The sequence below is a fragment of the Schistocerca piceifrons genome, chromosome 9, assembly GCF_021461385.2.
Source record: "Schistocerca piceifrons isolate TAMUIC-IGC-003096 chromosome 9, iqSchPice1.1, whole genome shotgun sequence".
NCBI classification, from domain to species: Eukaryota; Metazoa; Arthropoda; class Insecta; order Orthoptera; family Acrididae; genus Schistocerca; species Schistocerca piceifrons.
This window is the reverse complement of record NC_060146.1, coordinates 53,982,829-54,006,778: the sequence shown is the minus strand read 5'-3', so window position 1 is coordinate 54,006,778 and position 23,950 is coordinate 53,982,829. Positions and strand designations below refer to the sequence as shown.

Below are 23,950 nucleotides of genomic sequence, written 5' to 3'. Positions count from 1 at the left end.
TTTCAAATAATGCAGTACATGACCTAAGTTCATGGCTTGTAGAAAATAAACTAACGCTAAATCACAGTAAGACTCAGTTTTTACAGTTTCTAACACACAATTCGACAAAACCTGAAGTTTTAATTTCACAGAATGGGCATATGATTAGTGAAACTGTACAGTTCAAATTTCTAGGTGTTCAAATAGATAGTAAGCTGTCGTGGAAAGCTCACGTTCAGGATCATGTTCAAAGACTTCATACTGCCATTATTACTGTTCGAACGTTATCAGAAGTGAGTGATCGTTCGACAGGAAAATTAGTCTACTTTGTTAATTTTCATTCGCTTATGTAGTATGGTATTGTATTTTGTGGTAACTCTTCCCATTCAGGAGGATATTTTTGGCTCAGAAACGGGAGGTTCGGGCAATAAGTGGTGTAAGTTTGCCAACCTCTTGGCGACCCCTGTTCACGAGTCTGGGTATTTTGACATTGGCCTCTCCATATGTATATCCCTTACTGTCATTTGTTGTTAAAAATATCAGCTTATTCCCAAGAATAAGCAGCTTTCACTCGGTTCATACTCGGAAGAAATCAAACCTGCATTTGGATCGGACTTCCTTAACCCTTGTGCAAAAATGTGTGCAGTATGCTGCTGCATCCGTTTTCAATAAGCTGCCACTCGAATTCAAAAATCTTAGCGGTAATCCACGCGCTTTCAAATCTAAACTGAAGAGTTTCCTCATGGGTCACTCCTTCTATTCTGTCGAGGAGTTCCTTGAAAAATTAAGCTGATTCTTATTGCATTGTCGATTGCGTTTACTTAAAGTTATGGACTGACTTTTTCGGGTTTATAAGGATTTATTTTTATCTTTTATTACTTTTTTGTTGCAATTTCATGTACTGACACGTTCCATGACCTTGGAGATTGGCTCCTCAATTTGGTCCTACGGAACTTGACGTGTAAATAAATAAATAAAAAATTGGTGTGGGTGTGAGGGTTGGCTACAGTGAGCTGTAGCAAGAGAGAGCTATTGTGATGAAAGTGGACCATTAGGTATTTTTTGAAGTTTGAAAGGATTTTAATTTCTATTACATTTTGAGGAATATTGTTCCAAAGTCAGATTCCTTATACAGAAAATGATTTAGAGAACATGATAGTCTTGCGTAGTGGAACAGAGTATTTTACTTTGTTGGGAATGAGTATTTTTTGCTGTATTTTTCAGACAGTAGTGTAAGGGTTGCAGATAAGTAGGAAGCATTGCAATGATTGAGAAGACGATACAGCAGACACAGGATATGATAATCTCTACAGTTATCAGCCTGTAGACATGATAGTTCATCATAGACAGGAGTGGTATGGTCGAAATCATGTACATCATATATATGTTTTGCTTTCAAGCATTTTTCGCCAGTTCGTGCTGACATGAGCTCTAATATGAAAGTTCATCGAAAACCACGTGAAGCTAATCATGGATGGAGAGTATTAATGACTCTGGAAGTTTCTCTTGAAGCTCAAGAGCAAATACTTTTTTATATATGCTTAGGCTAGGAAGGTAATTTTTCAATTGAATAATAAGGTTTCCAGACAAAGGAATTTCGAGTCAGTGACATTAGGATAAAGGGTTGGTGTTGAATAGCTGACGGGAATTAAGTACATGGGTTTGGTAATGTCATTTCTATGCAGTGGTATATTTTTACTTCTGGGATGGGTGGGGTGCTAGTATTGAATCTTTTATGACGATTGTTTCAAACTTACACTGACCCAAATGGAAAGTGTTACAGCATGAGGACTTTCACCATACGCCACCAAACGCATACCCCATGTTTTCCATGCAAATCGGATATGTTATTCATGTTTCACACATACTCAAGTTTTTTTTTTGCAGTACAGAGAAAACCCATTCCTACAAATGAAGAATGGTGTGATACATGATTACTATTGAGCTAGTCTAACGGTACTGGAAATATTCAGTAGACAATTGTAGCACAACATGCTTAGAAAACGTACACATGCAGCATATCGTCATCTTCCAGTTCTTGAGAAATGTGTAATAATTGGCATGAGGGACCTGGGGTAATTGTGCTGACACATCACACGAACAGTCGACCGTCGTGCAAAGACTGCAGATCGATGGGGGCAAGGTGAAGCAAGGACGACAGCATGGCAAGATCTCGTATGTGGCCACAAAGAAGAATTACACCCTGTAGAATTTGTAGTATTGTTAGACTGACTCTGACAAATGTACAGACAAACGACAACTGAGATATGGGCAAATGTTACAGGCCGAGTGTCAGCACGAACAGTTGGGAACAGACCCCTGGGAACTGGGTTGACATATCGATTTGCTATGTGTCGTTCACTGCTTACACCATTCTACAGACGACAGAGACAGGCATAGCGTAGAGTCAGGTTCAACTAGGGCACTGAGTGGCAGTTTGTGGTGTTCAGTGATGAGTATCGCTTCCATTTGCGGTGGTCAGATCGATGGCAACATGTCTGTAGACGACTAACAAAAGGTCACAGGAAGCAACGATTCTCGAGACCCATACCTCCATTGTTCCCAGGGTTCTTGGGTGGGAAATATGGGATACAACAAGAGGACTGACATGGTAGTTGTTGAACAGAAGCATAATTCTCGCCAGTGTGTCAAGAATGGTGAATCCTGTTGTCATAGCGTCCATGAGGAGGGCATATAATGGCATATTCCGCAGGAAAATGCAAAACCCCGAAATATGATTCACACCACGAAAGCCCATCTGGTCCATTGCGTTGTCCATGAAGCATGTCTGGAATGCAGTGGTAGCACCCACTCATGCTAGCATCCAGTCAGCAGCCAGCATTAATACAACTCATACTGGACGTTGAAGGAAAACCTTAGTTCTTCATGAATACAAGTCATACTCAACGTTGAAGAAGGACATCAGTTCTGAATAATTTAATACCAGCTATGTGACAAACACCCCCACAATGTTTAATAAATACTAATAATTATTGGACTGGTGTTTCATGGTATATCTATTTTCGTGTTCATCACTATATACTGTTTGTAACGTGCATAAGTGCAGATATTTCTGTTGGTGACCGAGGACAGTATAATGAACAACATTAAATAAGTATTTACATCATTTTCAGACTAATAATTATAGCTATTACAAGTCATGTGTTTTCAAGTTGATTAATACTTCCCACTATGTGTCGCATGAGCAAGCCATTAATGTTTATTGTACCCTGGGAAGCAGGTCAGTTATTGAAGTGTGGATGTATGGTCTCAAAACGGTCAATCTATACTAACAGGCTGCAGCAGTTACAAGTGATATGTTTTCAAGTTGGTTAATACCTTGCACTACGTGTAGCAAGAACAAGAAATTGATGCTTATTATCTCCTGGGAAGAAGGTCAGATGTTGAAGTGTGGATACATGCTCGCATAACGGGCAGTCTATACTAACAGGTGTAGTCCACTTAGTGGCGCAGAAAACATCAGATCATAAAGTTTGTAGCTTGTTTATGGGAAGACTGCTCAACACAGATAAAAAAAAACCAACACACCAATCTGTATAGATATTAACATAGCAAATACAAAACTATCTGCACTTATCCCTGTTACATACTGTATCTAGCTTCATATATATGTTATGGAAGTCTAGACATATCCAGAAGATTACATTGCAACATCCATTTAGAAAAAAATATTGTGAACAATTTACTCTCAGTAATGTGAAATACGAGTAATTACATGTATAGCCTGTTTACCGTGATGTGTTGTTGGGATCTGTTATCACTATTATGTAGGCAAGCAAAATTATTTTAATAATGCGCCATTTATGCAGTACGGTGCTGGTTGCATAGTATGTACAGCAAATGAGAATAAATAAGTTGTACATTATCTAAGTAAGAAATGAGAGAAAAAGTGGCTGCAACAATGTAAGTGACCGTGTATATCACAACTTTACCAGTTCAATTGGGCAATGTTTTTGTGTGCAGTACTAGCTTCCATTGCCAACCCTGATGGCTACCTGATGCAGTGCTTACCTTCTGGTGTAACCGCTGGACCTCGAGTTTGACGTCGACCTTGAAGTCCATGATGTTGGCCACGAGGTCCTTGTACTCTGCCGGAGGCAGCATGGCGGCCACCCCTGAGACGACGGGGTGAGGCGTGGGTGGGGGGTCGTTCAGCCTCTGCTCCACACTGCGGACCATGCCGCTGTCACACGACTCCACCTGTAAAGTGCCGACGTCACCAGCTCACGGTTCTCACTCAAGATACTGCTGTCACGTGACAAAAGATATGGCTGTCACATGATACCACTTGTACAGCAGCAACATCACCAACTCACAGTTGTCACTAATGATACCGCTGTCATATGACAAAAGATATGGCTGTCAAATGACATCACCTGTAAAGCAGCAACATCACCAGCTCACAGTTCTCACTAAAGATATTGCTTTCACATGACGAAAGATACGACCTGCAAAGCGCTGCAATCTCCATCTCACATTTAGTGCTAAATGTGCCGCTGTCACCTGACATTAGCAAAGAACCCATGCATCCCTGGCAAAACAGCCAAATCTGCACCCGAACACCCACATAACTATACCTTTATGACTTTTAGACACAGATTTAGCAATAATTATGTAAGTAGGTTTAATAATAATGAAAAACATTGGAACATGTTGTCTAGTTAGATTTGATACCAGAACAACATAGGTTAAAGATTTAGCGCAGTGATTAAGAACGAAACATAAGACATTCTATGATGTAGCATGTTTCAGAGTTCCTTTTATGGTACAATAATAGAAAATACGTAAGGCTACTTCCAGTGGTCTTATGACTTAAGATACCTCAACCATGCAGATGACTTGTCTGTTTACGATGTTTCACTTTAGAAAATTGGAAATTTGTAGTGAGTTCCTATTGGACCAAACTGCTGAGGCCATCGACCCATAGGCTTACACACTACTTAATCTAACTTAAAATAACTTACGCTAAGGACAACACACACACCCATGCCTGAGGGAGGACTCGAACCTACCTCGCACAGCTTCAGTTTAGATAAATGATTCCCACAGTGGTCTATATCCGCCTCCAGCGGTAGACTGCAACCTGAACCTGAGCAATATAGCCGAAAAAAAAAAAGAATGGAGGTGCATTGGGTGTAACTGGGGGTCCACGAGAGTGGATCTCATTTGGGCAAGTCGCTACAAAAATTCTGAATTCTCACAGAGATGATACTTGCTCATGTGCACATCATTGCACATATCATTGACTAAGATAGACGGTGGAAAAAATCTCTATTTTAAATTTTCTGCCCGCAACATTCAACAACCTTTCTCTGAAGATTTTTTTGTTTTTTTTGGTCATCAGTCTACTGACTGGTTTGATGCGGCCCGCCACGAATTCCTTTCCTGTGCTAACCTCTTCATCTCAGAGTAGCACTTGCAACCTACGTCCTCAATTATTTGCTTGACGTATTCCAATCTCTGTCTTCCTCTACAGTTTTTGCCCTCTACAGCTCCCTCTAGTACCATGGAAGTCATTCCCTCATGTCTTAGCAGATGTCCTATCATCCTGTCCCTTCCCCTTATCAGTGTTTTCCACATATTCCTTTCCTCTCCGATTCTGCGTAGAACCTCCTCATTCATTACCTTATCAGTCCACCTAATTTTCAACATTCGTCTATAGCACCACATCCCGAATGCTTCGATTTTCTTCTGTTCCGGTTTTCCCACAGTCCATGTTTCGCTACCATACAGTGCTGTACTCCAGACGTACAACCTCAGAAATGTCTTCCTCAAATTAAGGCCGGTATTTGATATTAGTAGACTTCTCTTGGCCAGAAATGCCTTTTTTGCCATAGCGAGTCTGTTTTTGATGTCCTTGCTCCGCCCGTCATTAGTTATTTTACTGCCTAGGTAGCAGAATTCCTTAACTTCATTGACTTCGTGACCATCAATCCTCATGTTTCTCGCTGTTCTCATTTCTACTACTTCTCATTACCTTCGTCTTTCTCCGATTTACACTCAAACCATACTGTGTACTCATTAGACTGTTCATTCCGTTCAGCAGATCATTTCATTCTTCTTCACTTTCACTCAGGATAGCAATGTCATCAGCGAATCGTATCATTGATATCCTTTCACCTTGTATTTTAATTCCACTCCTGAACCTTTCTTTTATTTCCATCATTGCTTCCTCGATGTACAGATTGAAGAGTAGGGCGAAAGGCTACAGCCTTGTCTTACACCCTTCTTAATACGTGCACTTCGTTCTTGATCGTCCACTCTTATTATTCCCTCTTGGTTGTTGTACATATTGTATATGACCCGTCTCTCCCTATAGCTTACCCCTACGTTTTTCAGAATCCCGAAGAGCTTGCACCATTTTATATTGTCGAACGCTTTTTCCAGGTCGACAAATCCTATGAAAGTGTCTTGATTTTTCTTTTGCCTTGCTTCCATAATTAGCCGTAACGTCAGAATTGCGTCTCTCGTCCCTTTACTTTTCCTTAAGCCAAACTGATCGTCACCTAGCGCATTCTCAATTTTCTTTTCCATTCTTCTGTATATTATTCTTGTAAGCAGCTTCGATGCATGAGCTGTTAAGCTGATTGTGCGATAATTCTCGCACTTGTCAGCTCTTGCCGTCTTCGGAATTGTGTGGATGATGCTTTTCCGAAAGTCAGATGGTATATCGCCAGACTCATATATTCTACACACCAACGTGAATAGTCGTTTTGTTGCTACTTCCCCCGATAATTTTAGAAATTCTGATGGAATGTTATCTATCCCTTCTGCCTTATTTGACCGTAAGTCCTCCAAAGCTCTTTTAAATTCCGATTCTAATACTGGATCCCCTATCTCTTCTAAATCGACTCCTGTTTCTTCTTCTATCACATCAGACAAATCTTCACCCTCATAGAATCTTTCAATGTATTCTTTCCGCCTATCTGCTCTCTCCTCTGCATTTAACAATGGAATTCCCGTTCCACTCTTAATGTTACTTACCACCGTTGCTTTTAATGTCACCAAAGGTTGTTTTTGACTTTCCTGTATGCTGAGTCTGTCCTTCCGACAATCATATATTTTTCGATGTCTTCATATTTTTCCTGTAGCCATTTCGTCTTAGCTTCCCTGCGCTACCTGTTTATTTCATTCCTCAGCGACTTGTATTTCTGTATTCCTGATTTTCCCGGAACATGTTTGTACTTCCTCCTTTCATCAATCAACTGAAGTATTTCTTCCGTTACCCATGGTTTCTTCGCAGCTACCTTCTTTGTACCTATTTTTTCCTTCCCAACTTCTGTGATGGCCCTTTTTAGAAATGTCCATTCCTCTTCAACTGTACTGCCTACTGCGCTATTCCTTATTGCTGTATCTATAGCGTCAGAGAACTTCAAACGTATCTCGTCATTCCTTAGTACTTCCGTATCCCACTTCCTTGCGTATTGATTCTTCCTGACTAATGTCTTGAACTTCAGCCTACTCTTCATCACTACTATATTGCCATCTGAGTCTATATCTGCTCCTGGGTACGCCTTACATTCCAGTATCTGATTTCGGAATCTCTGTCTGACCATGATGTAATCTAATTGAAATCTTCCCGTATCTCCCGGCCTTTTCCAAGTATACCTCCTCCTCTTGTGATTCTTGAACAGGGTATTCGCTATTACTAGCTGAAACTTGTTACAGAACTCAATTAGTCTTTCTCCTCTTTCATTCCTCGTCCCTAGCCCATAATCTCCTGTAACCTTGTCTTCTACTCCTTCCCCTACAACTGCATTCCAGTCGCCCATGACTATTAGATTTTCGTCCCCCTTTACATACTGCAATTACCCTTTCAATATCCTCATACAGTTTCTCTATCTGTTCATGTTCAGCTTGCGACGTCGGCATGTATACCTGAACTATTGTTGTCGGTGTTGGTCTGCCTTTGTTTCTGATTAGAACAACCCGGTCACTGAACTGTTCACAGTAACACACCCTCTGCCCTACCTTCCTATTCATAACGAATCCTACACCTGTTATACCATTTTCTGCTGCTGTTGATATTACCCGATACTCATCTGACCAGAAATCCTTGTCTTCCTTCCACTTCACTTCAATGACCCCTACTATATCTAGATTGAGCCTTTGCATTTCCTTTTCAGATTTTCTAGTTTCCCTACCACGTTCAAGCTTCTGACATTCCACGCCCCGACTCGTAGAACGTTATCCTTTCGTTGATTATTCAATCTTTTTCTCATGGTAACCTCCCCCTTGGCAGTCCCCTCCCGGAGATCCGAATGGGGGACTATTCCGGAATCTTTTGCCAATGGAGAGATCATCATGACAGTTCTTCAATTACAGGCCACATGTCATGTGGATACACGTTACGTGTCTTTAATGCAGTGGTTTCCATTGCCTTCTGCATCCTCATGTCGTTGATCATTGCTGATTCTTCCGCCTTTAGGGGCAATTTCCCACCCCTAGGACAAGAGAGTGCCCTGAACCTCTATCCGCTCCTCCGCCCTCTTTTGACAAGGCCGTTGGCAGAATGAGGCTGACTTCTTATGCCGGAAGTCTTCGGCCGCCAATGCTGATTATTTATCTGAAGATAGCACACGATATCCTGGCGCTGCCAGTGATGAGTCAGGAACAGCTTCCTCTCTCAAGTAGAGATTTATTGATTTGTAACGTCACTTCGCAGTGGCTACACACACAAGTTTCTGTGTTACTTCGCTGAGTGGGCCGAAGTCTGCAGACTTTTGTTGACGTCTATCGATCCAGAACCAGGGAACCCTCGTTCATCCCTGTGTGAACAGACTATAGTTACCTAAAATGAATGTAGGGGAACGGTTTGTCTGATGTGATTGAAGACGGAACATGAATCGATTTAGAAGAGATAGGGGATCCAGTACTAGAATCAGAATGTAAGAGAACTTTAAAGGACTTAAGATAAATAAGGAAGAAGGGATCGATCGATAGCATTCCTTCAGAATTTCTAAAATCATTAGGGGAAATAGCAACAAAATGACTATCTACGTTGATGTGTAGAATGTATGAGTCTGGCAATATACCGTCTGACTTTTGGAAAAATATCGCCCACACAATCCCGAAGACTGCAAGAGCTCACAATTGCGAGAATTACCCAACAATCAGCTTAACAGCTCATGCATCCAAGTTGCTGACAAGAATAATATACACAAGACTGGAAGACGAAACTGAGGATGTGTTAGATGACGATCAGTTTGGCTTTAAGAAAGGTAAAGGCACGAGAAAGGCAATTCTGACCTTTCCGTTGATAATAGAAGCAAATCTAAAGAAAAATCAAGAATCGTTCATAGGATTTGTCGACCTAGAAAAAGCGTTCGACAATGTGAAAAGGTGCAAGATGTTCGAAATTCTGAGAAAAATATGGGTAAGCTGTAGGGAGAGGCGGGTAATACACAATATGCACAGGTGCCGAAAAGGAAAAATAAGAATGGAAGACCAAGAATGAAGCCATCGGATTATAAAAGGGAAGACAGGGATGTACTATTCAATATGTACTTCGAAAAAGGAATGATGGAAATAAAAGAAAGGTTCAGAAGTGGAATTAAAATTGGAAGTGCAAGGGTATCAATGATACAATTCGCTGATGACATTGCTATCCTGAGTGAAAGTGGAGAAGAATTACATGATCTGCTGAATAGAATGAACAGTCTAATGAGTACAGAATATGGACTGAGAGTAAATCGAAGGAAAATGAAAGCAATGAGAAGTAGCTGAAATGAGAACAGCGAGAAACTTAACATCAGGATTGATGGTCACGAAGCAGATGAATTTAAGGAATTCTGCTATCTAGGCAGCAAAATAACCAATGATGGACGGAGCAAGGGCGACATCAAAAGTAGACTAGCACTCGAAAAAAGGGCATTCCTGGCCACGAGAAGTCTACTAGTATCAAATGTAGGTCTTAATTTTAGGAACAAATTCCTGAGAATATACGTTTGGAGCACGGCATTGTATGTTACTAAAACATGGACTGTGGGAAAACCGGAACAGAAGATAATCGAATCATATGAGATGTAGTGCTGCAGACGAATGTTGAAAATTAGGTGGACCGATAACGTAAGGAATGAGGAGGTTCTGCGCAGAATGGGACAGGAAAGGAATATGTGAAAAAAAAACAGTCAGAAGACTGACGACTAAAAAAAAAAAATCTGCGTCATATTGTTTGCCAGTGCCAGATTTTACGTTCTTATGAGGGTGTGCTGCCAAATAATACCTCCAAATTTTTATGTGAAAACTCTTAGAGCTATTTAAATAAACATTTTACATCTTTATTCTTCATATCCACATATTTATTTCTCAACTTAGTCACCCTGACGTTAAACATGTTTGTCCCAACGAGGGAGCGGTTTATTGATACAATCACTGTAGACAGTTTGACTCTGAGGTTCACAGAGCCACAATCCCACCTCTGCTTGCAGCGCTTCACCACTATCAAAGTGAAGTCGTCGAAAGTGTGCTTTAAGTTTTATAAACAGAAGGAAATCGGATGGGGACAAGTCGGGACGGTATGGAAGACGATCGATGAAAGTAAACCCAAGGCGTCGGGGTTCGGGTTGGGTTGTTTGGGGGAGGAGACCAGACAGCGAGGTCATCGGTCTCATCGGATTAGGGAGGGACGGGGAAGGAAGTCGGCCGTGCTCTTTCAAAGGAAACATCCCGGCATTTGCCTGGAGCGATTTAGGGAAATCACGGGAAACCTAAATCGGGATGGCCGGACGCGGGATTGAACTGCCGTCCTCCCAACAAGGCGACGGATTGTTGCAGATGTCCACATGTGTGGGGAAACTTTTCGAATTCGAAACTCCATCATAACATGCTATTTGTCATGCATCTACATCCACATCCATGCCCCGCAAGCCACCTGACGTTGTGTGGTGGAGGGTACCTTGAGTCCCTCTATCGGTTTTCCCTTCTATTCCAGTCTCGTATCGTTCATGGAAAGAAGGATTGTCGGTATGCCTCTGTGTGGGCTCTAATCTCTCTGATTTTATCCTCATGGTCTCTTCGCGAGATATATGTACGAGGAAGCAATATACTGCTTGACTCCTCGGTGAACGTATGTTCTCCAAACTTCAACAAAAGCCCGTACCGAGCTACTGAGCGTCTCTCCTGCAGAGTCTTCCAATGGAGTTTATCTATCATCTCCGTAACGCTTTCGCGATTAGTAAATGATCCTGTGACGAAGCGCGCTGCTCTCCGTTGGATATTCTCTGTCTCTTCTGTCAACCCTATCTGGTACGGATCCCACAGTGCTGAGCAGTATTCAAGCAGTGGGCGAACAAGCGTACTGTAACCTACTTCCTTTGTTTTCGGATTGCATTTCCTTAGGATTATTCCAATGAATCTCAGTCTGGCATCTCCTTTACCGACGATCAACTTTATATGTTCATTCCATTTTAAATCTCTCCTAATGCATACTCCCAGATAATTTATGGAATTAACTGCTTCCAGTAGCTGACCTGCTATATTGTAGCTAAATGATAAGGGAACTTTCTTTCTATGTATTCGCAGCACAGCATCAGTAAACTTCCGATGTCATCCACAAGGTCATTTATGTATATTGTGAATAGCAACGGTCCTACGACACTCCCCTGCGGCACACCTGAAATCACTCTTACTTCGGAAGACTTCTCTCCATTGAGAATGACATGCTGCGTTCTGTTATCTAGGAACTCCTCAATCCAATCACACAATTGGTCTGATAGTCCATATGCTCTTACTTTGTTCACTAAACGACTGTGGGGAACTGTATCGAACGCCTTGCGGAAGTCCAGAAACACGGCATCTACCTGGGAACCCGTTTCTATGGCCCTCTGAGTCTCGTGGACGAATAGCGCGAGCTGGGTTTCACACGATCGTCTTTTTCGAAACCCATGCTGATTCCTACAGAGTAGATTTCTAGTCTCCAGAAAAGTCATTATACTCGAACATAATACGTCTTCCAAAATTCTACAACTGTTACACGTTAGAGATATAGGTCTATAGTTCTGAACATCTGTTCGACATCCCTTCTTGAAAACGGAGGTGACGTGTGCCCTTTTCCAATCCTTTGAAACGCTACGCTCTTCTAGAGACCTACGGTACACCGCTGCAAGAAGGGGGGCAAGCTCCTTCGCGTACTCTGTGTAAAATCGAACTGGTATCCCATCAGGTCCAGCAGCCTTTCCTCTTTTGAGCGATTTTAATTGCTTCTCTATCCATGTGTCGTCTATTTCGATATCTACCATTTTGTCATCTGTGCGACAATCTAGAGAAGGAACTACAGTGCAGTCTTCCTCTGCGAAACAGCTTTGGTAAAAGACATTTAGTATTTAGGCCTTTAGTCTGTCATCCTCTGTTTCAGCACCATTTTGGTCACAGAATGTCTGGACATTTTGTTTTGATCCACCTACCGTTTTGACATAAGACCAAAATTTCTTAGGATTTTCTGCCAAGTTAGTAAATAGAACTTTACTTTCGAATTCATTGAACGCCTCTCGCATAGTCCTCCTCACACTACATTTGCGTTCGCGTAATTTTTGTTTGTCTGCAAGGCTTTGGCTAGATTATGTTTGCTGTGAAGTTCCCTTTGTTTCGGCAGCAGTTTTATAACTCGGTTGTTGTACCACGGTGGCTCTTTTCCATCTCTTACGATCTTGCTTGGCACATACTCATCTAACGCATATTGTACGATGGTTTTGAACTTTGTCCACTGATCCTCAACACTATCTGTACTTGAGAAAAAACTTTTGTGTTGAGCCATCAGGTAAACTGAAATCTGCTTTTTGTCACTTTTGCTAAACAGAAAAATCTTCCTACCTTTTTTAATATTTCTATTTACGGCTGAAATCATCGATGGAGTAACCGCTTTATGATCGCTGTTTCCCTGTTCTGCGTTAACTGTTTCAAATAGTTCGGGTCTGTTTGTCACCAGAAGGTCTAATATGTTACCGCCACGAGTCGGTTCTCTGTTTAACTGCTCAAGGTAGTTTTCAGATAAAGCACTTTAAAAGATTTCACTGGATTCTTTGTCCCTGCCACCCGTTATGAACGTTTGAGTCTCCCAGTCTCTATCCAGCAAATTAAAATCTCCGACAGTTACGTCACACATTGCTACGTTACATGTTACTATTTGGAGCCCTGTAGCGGCAGAGGGCTGCAAATATGTTAACATGAAGAATATATAGGTAGAATGTTAGTAACGTTTGTTTTATTTAAAAAGCTTTAAGAGTTTTCACATAAAATATTAGGAGGCAGTACTTTTCAGCACGCTCTCATAGTTACTTCGGTTGCGTAGCGACAAGCTGATCAATACTTGGGGTCAGAGGGTTGATTTTGAGTGCTATGTCTTATCACACTTACTTAAATACATTATTTTTTAACCACAGTGAAGTGATGCATAAAAATGGCTGAATCTAAAAAAGAAATGTAGACAGTAAAGCACTGATTATATAAATTTGGCCTTCATTCCATAATTGCCAAAGAAAATATTACCTATGCATCTTTTATAGAACGAAGTGTTAAATAATGACGCTATCAAAGCATTCTAACTAAAGTATCATCTGAAAATGCATCACTCTCATAAAACAGGTGAAAGATTTGAAATACTTTCAAGCAGTTCAGGAAAAACTTCTAAAGAGACCCATGGTAGACAGTATTGTCGTTTCGACCCCATTGAGTGGTGGTGATGGTTATAGGAACATCGGAGAACGGTATGCTCTCGGGGAACAGTTCATTTTGCCAGTCACTGAAGAGATTTGAAAAACTGTTCTACACAAACTTGCTTATCAAATACTCAGAATAAACTCTTTGAGTAACAGCACAATTCAATGACGTATTGGTGAAATACAAATGAGAGAGAAGAAATACTAATTGAGTTCTACAATAAATTTCAGATGGTAACAATGAATATTCCGTACAAGAATAACACGAGGAGGACCTGTACTTGTAAAAGGCCGGTAGATTCAGGAAGATTTGAGCTAGATTATATCACGGCCAGGCAGATTCCGAAGTTACACAATGGATTGTAAGGCGTACCGAGGTGCACATATAGACAGATACAATTAGTAATGATGAACATTAGGCTGAAGTTCAAGAGAGTAGTCAGGAAGAATTAAGGCGCAAAGAGGGGGTATACGGAATTACTAACGAATGAAGAGATGCGCTTGAAGTACTCTGAGGCTATAGGTACTCTGGTATTGAATAGCTCCTTAGGCAGTTTGGTTGAAGAGGAATGGACATCTCTAAACAGGAAAGTCACGGAAGTTGGCGAGAAAAACGTAGGTAACTGCGAAGAAACCATTAATAACAGAACAAATACCACAGTTGACCGACGAAAGAAGGAAGTAGAAGAACGTACAGTGGTATTTAGGAATATGGAAATACAAACCACTTAGGAATGGAATAAATAGGAAGTACTGGGAAGCTAAGGTAACAAGTTACGTGAAAAAAGTAAAAAAATCAAAAAATAAATGGTTGTCAAAAGGATTGACTCAGCATACAGAAAAGACAAAACAACCTTCGGTGGTAACAACAGTACAGGCGGTAACATTAAGAGTGCATGGAAATTCCACTGTTAAATGCAGAGGAGAGAGCGGATAGTTCGAAAGAATACATTGAAGGCCTCTGTTTGGGGGAATACTCGTCTATTCGCGCGATAGAAGAAAAACGCAAGTTGATAGGGATGAGATACTGAATCCAGTGTCAGAATCAGAATTTAGAAGAGCTCTGGAAGACTTAAAATGGAATAAGTTGGAATGGAAAGATAATATTCCATCATAATTTCTAAAATAACTGGGGGAAGTGGCAACCAAATGACTACTGACAATGTGCAGAATGTATGAGACTGGCGATACACCATCAGATTTTCGGAGAAACATTATCCACACAACTCCTAGGGCCTCAAGAGCCGAGAAATGCAAGAAATATCGCACATTCAGTTTAACACCTAATGCATCCAAATTTGCTGAGAAAAGTAATAAAAAGAAGAATGGAAAAGACAGTTGAGTATCTGTCTGATGATATAAGTTTGGCTTTAGGAAGGGTAAAGGTACCAGAGAGCCAGTTCTGATGTTGCGGTTGATAATGGAAGCAAACTACAGAAAATTCGAGAACGTTCATGCCATTTGACGACCTGCAAAAAGCGTTCAACGACGTAAAATTGTCTAAGATGTTTGAAATACTAAGAAAAATATGGGTAAGGTATAGGAAAGACAGGTAATATACAATGTATAAGCTAAAAGGGAACAATAAGTGTGGAAGACCAAGAACGAAGTACATGGTTTAAAAAGGATGTAAGACAGGGGTTTAGTCTTTCGCCCTACTGTTCAATCTGTTCATCGAAGAAGTAATGATGGAAATAAATGAAAAGTTCAAGATATGGATTAAAATTCAAGGTGAAAGTATATCAGTGATAAGATTCGCTGATGAAATTGCTCTCCTCACTGAAAGTGAAGAAGGGTTGCGTGATCCGTTGAATGGAATGAACAGTCTAATGAGTATAGAATATGAATTGAGAGTAAATCGAAGAAAGACGAAAGTAATGAGAAGTAGCAGAAGTGAGAACAGCGAGAAACTCAACATCAGAATTGGGGATCACGAAGTAGGTGAAATTTAGTAATTCTGCTACCTAGATAGCAAAACAACGCATGTCGGAGGGAGCAAGATGCACATAAAAAGCAGACTAGTCCTGGTAAAACGGGCGAGAGAAGCCTGCTAGTATCAAGCATAGATCTTAATTTGAGAAAGGAATTTCTGAGAATGTACCTTTGGAACAAAGCATTGTATGTTAGTGAAAGATGGATTGTAGGGAAACTGGAAAATAAGAGAATCAAAGGATTTCAGATGTGGTGCTACAGAAGACTGTTGAAAATTAGGTGGAGTGATAAAATTAGGAACGAGGAGGTTCTATAAAGAATCGGCGAGGAATGGAATAAGTAGAAAACACTGACAAGGAGAAGGTACAGGAGGATAGGACGCCTGTTAATACATCACGGAATAACTTCCAAAGTGCTAGAGGGAGCTGCAGAGGGTACAATCTATAGATGAAGACAGAGACTGGGATACATCCAGCAAATAATTAAGGACTTAAGTTGCGAATGCTACTCTGAGATGAAAAGGTCGCACTGGAGAGGAATTCGTTGTGGGCCACATCAAACCAGCTCAGAAGGCGGGAAACTGATGAAATAAGTGTTGATTCTGAAAGCAGCTTGTGTAATTATCTGTAAACGGTCGGCTTCTGCAGAGGACTGGACGAGTCAGCTTTATCCAATGATAAGGCCTTGTTACTGGCATACATTAATTTTCTTACGGAAGAATACTTTCGCGAAGAAACACAATTCGTGGGAATTGTGACAAGAGAGACTGGAAGGCGAATCAGTATTTAAAATTTTGAAAGATTATTTCATGGAAAAAGTGATCCCATTATGAAATGTAATACCAACTGCAACAGTGCTGCAGTGAATTTATAAGGCGTTTAAAACAAAACGTGCGGCACCCATCGGCAATATTGTAGCTGCGAAAAATCTGAGTGGTAAATTGTTTCAGTTTGTCGTTGATACGGCAGATAAAATTCGAACCAACGCGTTGATTTCTGGGTTACATGCGCCAGTAAGTGAAGAAAATGAAGAAAAACATTGATGGATCACTCCTTCATAAAGAAGTATGTTGGCTGTCAAAAGGCTTATCTTAGAAAGATTCTTCTCATTTTTGGGACGGTTTTACATTTTATGGATGCTATAGATCGAATTTCAAAAGAAAATTTAATCAACTGGAAACCGGAAATTGCTTACTTAACATAACTGTTTATTAAATTTAATGATTAACTTGCAGTTACAAGGTGACAGTATAAATCTAATATAAACGAAACCCATCATTTCAGTTCTAAAGAATTCATTTTTAAAAAATTATTTTAAAAGAAGAAAGACAAAAAAAGACTGACCACCGCTCTGAAACCCTTTTCCGTGAATTATGAAAATCGAAAAGATTTCAAAAACTCCCTCACGATGGTCCATAGCACAGTACAAGTAACACGTTTGTCATTTTGAAGCCAGAATTCTATTCCTGAAACCCCTTTCTAAACTGCATCTTAAATTCTTCGCTACTGTTCATCCCGATCAGTTGTTCTTGTAATTCGAGTACGACATGTGTTCCTCTAATATTACTATGTGGTTTAAAATAATCTGCTGTGGTATTTCCATAGTAAAACATTCTGAGACCTATTCAAAGTCTGTGTGAAGGACATTTAAATGTTGAACGTAGGTTCAAGCGCCATCTTGGCAGGTTGACTGTGACAAACTGGGAAAGTCTGCCCCTTCCTATGTTTTGCTTCATTAGTTCAGTTCAGGTAACAATAGCTGAAATAATGGGTGTTGTTTTTATCAGATTTAGACTGTCACCTTGTAACTGCAAGTTAACCATTAAATTTAGTAAACGGTTCTGTTAAGTAAGCAATTTCCAGTTTTCAGTTGACTAAATTTTCTTTTGAAATTGGATCTTTAGCATCCAGAAAATCTAAAACTGTCCCAAAAATGAGAAGAATCTTGTTAACATAAGCCTTTTGACAGTCAACATACTTTTTTATGAAGGAGTGAGCCATCACAGTTCCCTTCATTTTCTTCACTTAATGGCGCATGTAACTCAGAATTCAACACATTGTTTCGAATTTTATCTGCTGCATCAACGACAAACTGAAACAATTTACCTCTCAGATTTTTGGTTGCTACATATTGCCGATGGGTGCCGCGGTGTATTGTAAACACTTCCGGTACGTTTCGTTTTAACTGCCTTATAAATTCGCTACAGCGCCCACACATGGTAGGTTCCTGCACTGCTGCAGATGGTATTATATTTCATTATGCGATCACTTTTTCCATGAAATAATCTTTCAAAATTTTAAATACTGATTCACCTTCAGTGTCTGTTGTCACAGTTCCCACGAATTGTATTTCTTCCCGGAAGTAGTATTTCATAAGAAAACAAATATATGCCAATAACAAAGCTTTATTATCAGATAAAGCTGACTCGTCCAGTTCTATGGAGTTATTTCATCAGTTTTTCCGCCTTCTGGGCTGGTTTGATGCGGCCCACAACGAATTCCTCTCCAATGCGAACCTTTTCATCTTTCGATACGTTTCGCCGTTTCCGAGTTAGTTATACTGGAGTCAGCCAATCAGGCCGTTCCGCGCGCAAATTCAATCGGACTTTCACAGACGGTGGAGCCAAACGTGTCTTTCGTTTGTTTTTCTAAAACCGAACAAGAGAGCGATGCAGAAATTGGACGAGGGGCGGCAGTGAGGATCGAACCCGAGCCACAGGCTGAGCACTTTCGTGCGCTATCATCTACGCCCTGAGAACGACTGACATTAATTGTATTTGGCAGGTCTCTTGAATTTGCGCGCTCAGCGCCCTGATTGGTTAACTTCAGTGCTAATTAACTCGGAAACGGCACAACGTATCGATATTTTTCTCAAAAATTATTTCTCAGCACAGCATACTCTGCAACACCCTTACAAGATTTCCAGACTGTTTCTGGCCACCCTGTACAAAGGGGAAAAGTTGTTTCCAAAATCTCAGAAAACTCGTGGGCAATTACTTCAAATTTTTACGCAATAATCTAACGAACATTCGGATAGCGGTCACAAGGCCGCATGGTCAAGCAGAACAGACCTCTGAAAATGTGCGCAGAACAGGCAGTCAGGGTGAGGTGGCGGCGCCTTCACCCCACTGTTTGTACTAAAATCTGTACTTCTTATTAAAAATTTATACATTTGCTCTTAACAGCTCGTAAAGAACAGCTCTGTGTCTCGAACCGTGTAGTTGCTGTTTGAATCAATAAAAGTACGTCAAGAAAGATGATCTGTGAACGACGCTCGTATGTCTGACACGAGTATCCAGGTACTCTTGAAAGAGCATAATTTTTCCGAGGAAAAGATTCAGTCAGTTGAAGAGCAACTACTATTAAGTCGAGATCCGAGAGAGGGGTTAAGAACTGTAAACACGTAATGGTACACAAATGAAAAGGAATCACAAAGGCGAGGTTTCACTGACAATGTAGCTAAAAAATGTCTCACCATCGAAACGGCAAACATAAGTTCGTATTTCTTCTCTCTCAACTATAATTTCTTTTCCAAATTTCTCCTTAGTCTACTTTAGTGTCTGCTTTGTGCAGAGATTCATCAACACATGGGATAGGCTACAGCCATGTCACATAGTATTAGTTGCGATCTTCCACAAACGACGTAACAGCAAAATTCAACCGTTAAAAATTTTAGCAATACTCACTGTATCATGACAAATATCAGCCTCTTATAAAAACTTCCAAAGATCTCTTAGTGCAGAAAGAAGTAAAATTTTACATTTCACGAAATGCAAAAAATGTAATGGATTTATACACTAGGATATACGAATGACACTTTCAGTTAGTCAAGCTACAAGAATACCTCGGCGTAATTATATGTAAATAACTCTAATTACAATAAATGGAAGAATTTTTTTGTTCGGGTATCTGGAAACTGTAAACCTTTTAGAGAAAGAAGTCTATATTTACATCCATGCTCCGCAAACACAGTGCCTGGAGGAGCGTACTTTGTACCAGTACTAGTCATTTAATTTCCGGTTCTACTCGTAAATGAAGTGAGGCTAAAACGACCGTCTAGTAGCCCGTGTACGAGCCCTAATTTCTCTTATCCTGTCTTTACAGTCCTTACACGAAATGTGCTGGGTGTATATAATTAAATTTACGGTGATCCGAGTCTGGACTGTAAGCATCACAGGATGTGGAAGCATCGCAGGTAAAAACATTAATTGGTGCGTCCGTTGGGTATGATAAAAAATTATACACTACTTATTTACTTACTTACTTACTCACTGGTCATATCGGACTCGAGAGTCCATTACCGCAGCAACGTATTTTCGCCATTAAAATTGCTACACCAAGAAGAAATGCAGATGATAAACGGGTATTCATTGGACAAATATATTATACTAAAACTGACATTTGATTACATTTTCATGCAATTTTGGTGCATAGATCCTGAGAAATCAGTACCCAGAACAACCACCTCTGGCCGTAATAACGGCCTTGATACGCCTGGACATTGAGTCAAACAGAGCTTGGATGGCGTGTACAGGTACAGCTGTCTATGCAGCTTCAACACGATACCACAGTTCATCAAGAGTAGTGACTGGCGTATTGTGACGAGCCAGTTACTCGGCCACCATTGACCAGACGTTTTCAATTGGTGAGATATCTGGAGAATGTCCTGGCCAGGGCAGCAGTCGAACATTTTCTGTATCCAGAAAGGCGCGTACAGGACCAGCAACATGCGGTCGTGCATTATCCTGCTGAAATGCAGGGTTTCACAGGGATCGAATGAAGGGTAGAGCCACGGGTCGTAACACATCTTAAATGTCATGTCCATTGTTCACCGCGATGTAGCCAAACACGGATGCGACCATCATGATACTGTAAATTCATCCGAAAAAATGACGTTTTGCCATTCGTGCACCCAGGTCCGTCGTTTACACCATCGCAGGCGCTCCTGTCTGTGATGCAGCATCGAGGGTAACCGCAGCCATGGTCTCCGAGCTGATAGTCCATGCTGCTGCAAACGTCGTCGAAGTGTTCGTGCAGATGGTTGTTGTCTTGCAAACGGCCCCATCTGTTGACTCAGGGATCGAGACGTGGCTGCACGATCCGTTACACTCATGCGGATAAGATGCCTGTCATCTCGACTGCTAGTGATGCGAGGCCGTTGGGATCCAGCACGGCGTTCCGTATTACCCTCCTGATCCCACCGATTCCGTATTCTGCTAACAGTCATTGGATCTCGACCAACGCGAGCAGCAATGTCGCGATACGATAAACCGCAATCCCGATAGGCTACAATCCGATCTTTATGAAAGTCGGAAACGTGATGGTACGCATTTCTCCACCTTACACGAGGCATCACAACAACGTTTCACCAGGCAACGCCGGTCAACTGCTGTTTGTGTATGAGAAATCGGTTAGAAACTTTAATCATGTCAGCAAGTTGTAGGTGTCGCCACCGGCTCCAATGTTGTGTGAATGCTCTGAAAAGCTAATCATTTGCACATCACAGCATCTTCTTCCTGTCGGTTAAATTTCACATCTGTAGCACGTCATCTTCGTGGTGTAGCAATTTTAATGGCCACTTTCTGCTACCACGTGAAAATATGGCGCTGTCAACATCCAAATTCCGGTGTGGTTGCAGGAAAAGGGGAGTAACGACCAACAACGATAATGGCGGTTGTGGCACGTTTATGGTGACTAGTTAGGGCCTACAGCATCTGTCCAGTATGGTACCCCATCTCAGCAACATGCTGCACATTAGCACAGCATGTTTGACTATTGCTCACAGCATACCCGGTGTGTCACCGTTCAGACCAGGAGGGGTCCGCATACACACTGATAGACATGATCTTTCAGATAACCCCGCAACCACACTGGTGGCGGTGGTGGTGGTAAGTCCCGATGGGACCAAGCTGCTGAGATCATCGCTCCCTAGGCTTCCACACTACTTAATCTAGTGTAAAATAACTTACGCTAAAGACGACACATGCATCCATGCATGGAGGAGAACCTCCGATTGGGGGAGCCGCACGAACCCGAACCGTGGCAAGGCGCCCCAGACCGCGCGGCTACCCTGAGCGGCCCACAACCGGAACTCACACGGATTTAGGTCGGGAAAATATGGAAGGCCACACAGTTTGAAATTGCCTACAGATGAAGGTTTCTCGAAGCAAATCTTTCACCTGGCGAGCGACATTTGGTGTCGCCCCATCTTGCAAGAAAATAGGAGTGTGGACACAGTTGCATTCTTGCAAAGCTAGAATGACGTGTTGCATGAGGAGGTCCTTAGAACGTGCAGATGTCCATGTGCAACTAACAGGTCGAGGAGGTGTCATTTTCGCGAAGAAAAACGGACCGAGGAGGAAAGACCCTCTAAAACCACTCCACACTCTCACATAAGCTGAGTGCATGGAAGTTACTGTACAACATGTGGTGGAGTGGAACCCCATATACGACAGTTCTGTGCATTCGCGGCACCGTGCAGAGTAAAATGTGTCTTCTCCATTCAAAGAATATTCCCCGGCCACATGTCATCCACTTACACGTGTGCCAAAAAACGAAGGGTAACGTCACGGCGTTATAGCCTACGTTGAGGCTTCTTTCCGCGCACATCCTGATCCTGTGTAAAATGCGCCGTAATGTTGACCAGCGGAGAAACTGATTCCCATGACACAGCTTTAGCACTGGCTGCAGAATCCGAGGCATGAGGCGCACAGTCGGCTGTAGCTACAGCAACTTCATCAACAACTGACATGGAAATGGGCTGCTTCCCTCTCCCTAGTGCGCCCGTTTCTTCAAATTCGTTGAACATATTCTTTAGCCCTTTCATTGGCATGGGGCCTCTTCGCAGCTATTTTTGTCGGCGGTATTCCCACAATGCAGCGCTGCTGTTGCTGTTGTCCTGATAAAACATCTTTACAGGCAGTGGGCAGTCTTTCTTCTCAGTAGCCATTGAGTTTCCTATGGAGAACTTTAACCTCCTTAATTATTTACACCAAAACACTTCGGAAAAAAAAATCATCGTGCGTCGCAAGTGACAAACAGCATACTGATATCGAAACAGTAAACATTTCATATTTTGTGTGCTTACAGCGCCATATTTTCACCTGGTGGCGGAATAGTGAACTACTGTTCTTTTCCAGCATACTCCGCAAGCAGCAGACTAATGACCGTATCTACGATGTTTCAGCGTCCTACGATGTATACAGCCCACTCGTAACACTGTCAGTATGTTGGCGGCAGTAGAAGCATTCTGCAGTTAGCTCCAAACGCCAGTTATCTAAAATTTTTCAGTAATGTTTCGCGAAAAGAATGTCATCTTGCTTCCAGAGATTCCCATTTTAGTTTGTAAAGCATCTGCAGAACACCCATGTGTTGACGGAACTTAGCTGCTAACAAATCTAACAGCAAGCCTATGAAATAGTTTGATGTCTTACTTTAATTTTACCTGGCTGGTATCCCAAAAGACTACCATGACTGAAGAATGGGTCGAATTAGTCTTCTATACGCGGTTTCCTTTATACAGGATGGTCAGAAATGTTCTGAAAAGCTTGTGAGGGTGTTGAGGGTAGATTGTGCTGAGAAATAATTGTTAGGAAAAAAATTCGATACGTTGCTCAGTTTCCGAGTTAATTATCATTGTGTCTCAACTTTACTTTCGATAAGGATACAAGCTAAAGTAATGAATTAAAATTTGTACGAGGACCACGACTTGAACCCTGGTCTTCTGCTTACTTTTATTTTTTTAAATCTCATTTTGTTCGTTATTGTTCGTTTCAATTGTTCGTGGCGGACGTCCCCAGACACCCGTTGAAGTTCGTCATTGATCGATTAACTCAGTTTTTTTTTATTACAGAGGGCAGCTAACCCTCTGACCGAACACGCTGAGCTACCGTGCCAGCAGCCTCTGACCGAACACGCTGAGCTACCGTGCTGGCGTTTACTGGACAGGTATGCTATCCACCACACCACCCCGACATTATGTTTACCACAGCTGTATGGAATACTGTAGCCCAGTGTTTTACTTACCTCAAACCTCAATTTACAAATAACTCATCTTGATTTTCCCCTCCTTAAATCGTCAGTACTGTCAAGGCTCTCTGATAATGGGGAAATCCAGCCTGTACCTTAAGCGTAGTTGGTCTACTAATCTAATGTAATTACATTTTCTTGGTGTCATACTGAGTCTCAGCTTTATCTTCGATAAGCACAGAAGCTGAATTAAGGCACATTTCAAAATTAAGATTTCTTGTATTCTTAAATATCGAGCGTGAAGCACAAATGTGACGCTCAAATTGCCATTAAGAATACTATAATGTGTGCCTCTGCGATTTGTTTACAAAATGTGTGGTGTTTGTAATCCAGCAG

The 23,950-nt window shown here is 41.4% G+C and overlaps 1 protein-coding gene across 1 annotated transcript in view; it reads right to left on the bottom strand.

Annotated features, from left to right (window-relative positions):
* LOC124716698 (potassium voltage-gated channel protein eag-like) overlaps window positions 1-23,950 on the bottom strand; it is a 242,665-nt gene that overhangs the window by 25,684 nt on the left and 193,031 nt on the right. Inside the window, exon 10 of the mRNA XM_047243239.1 lies at window positions 4,012-4,200. Within this exon, the coding sequence (XP_047099195.1) occupies window positions 4,012-4,200 (189 nt within the window). The remainder of the gene's footprint in view (window positions 1-4,011; window positions 4,201-23,950) is intronic.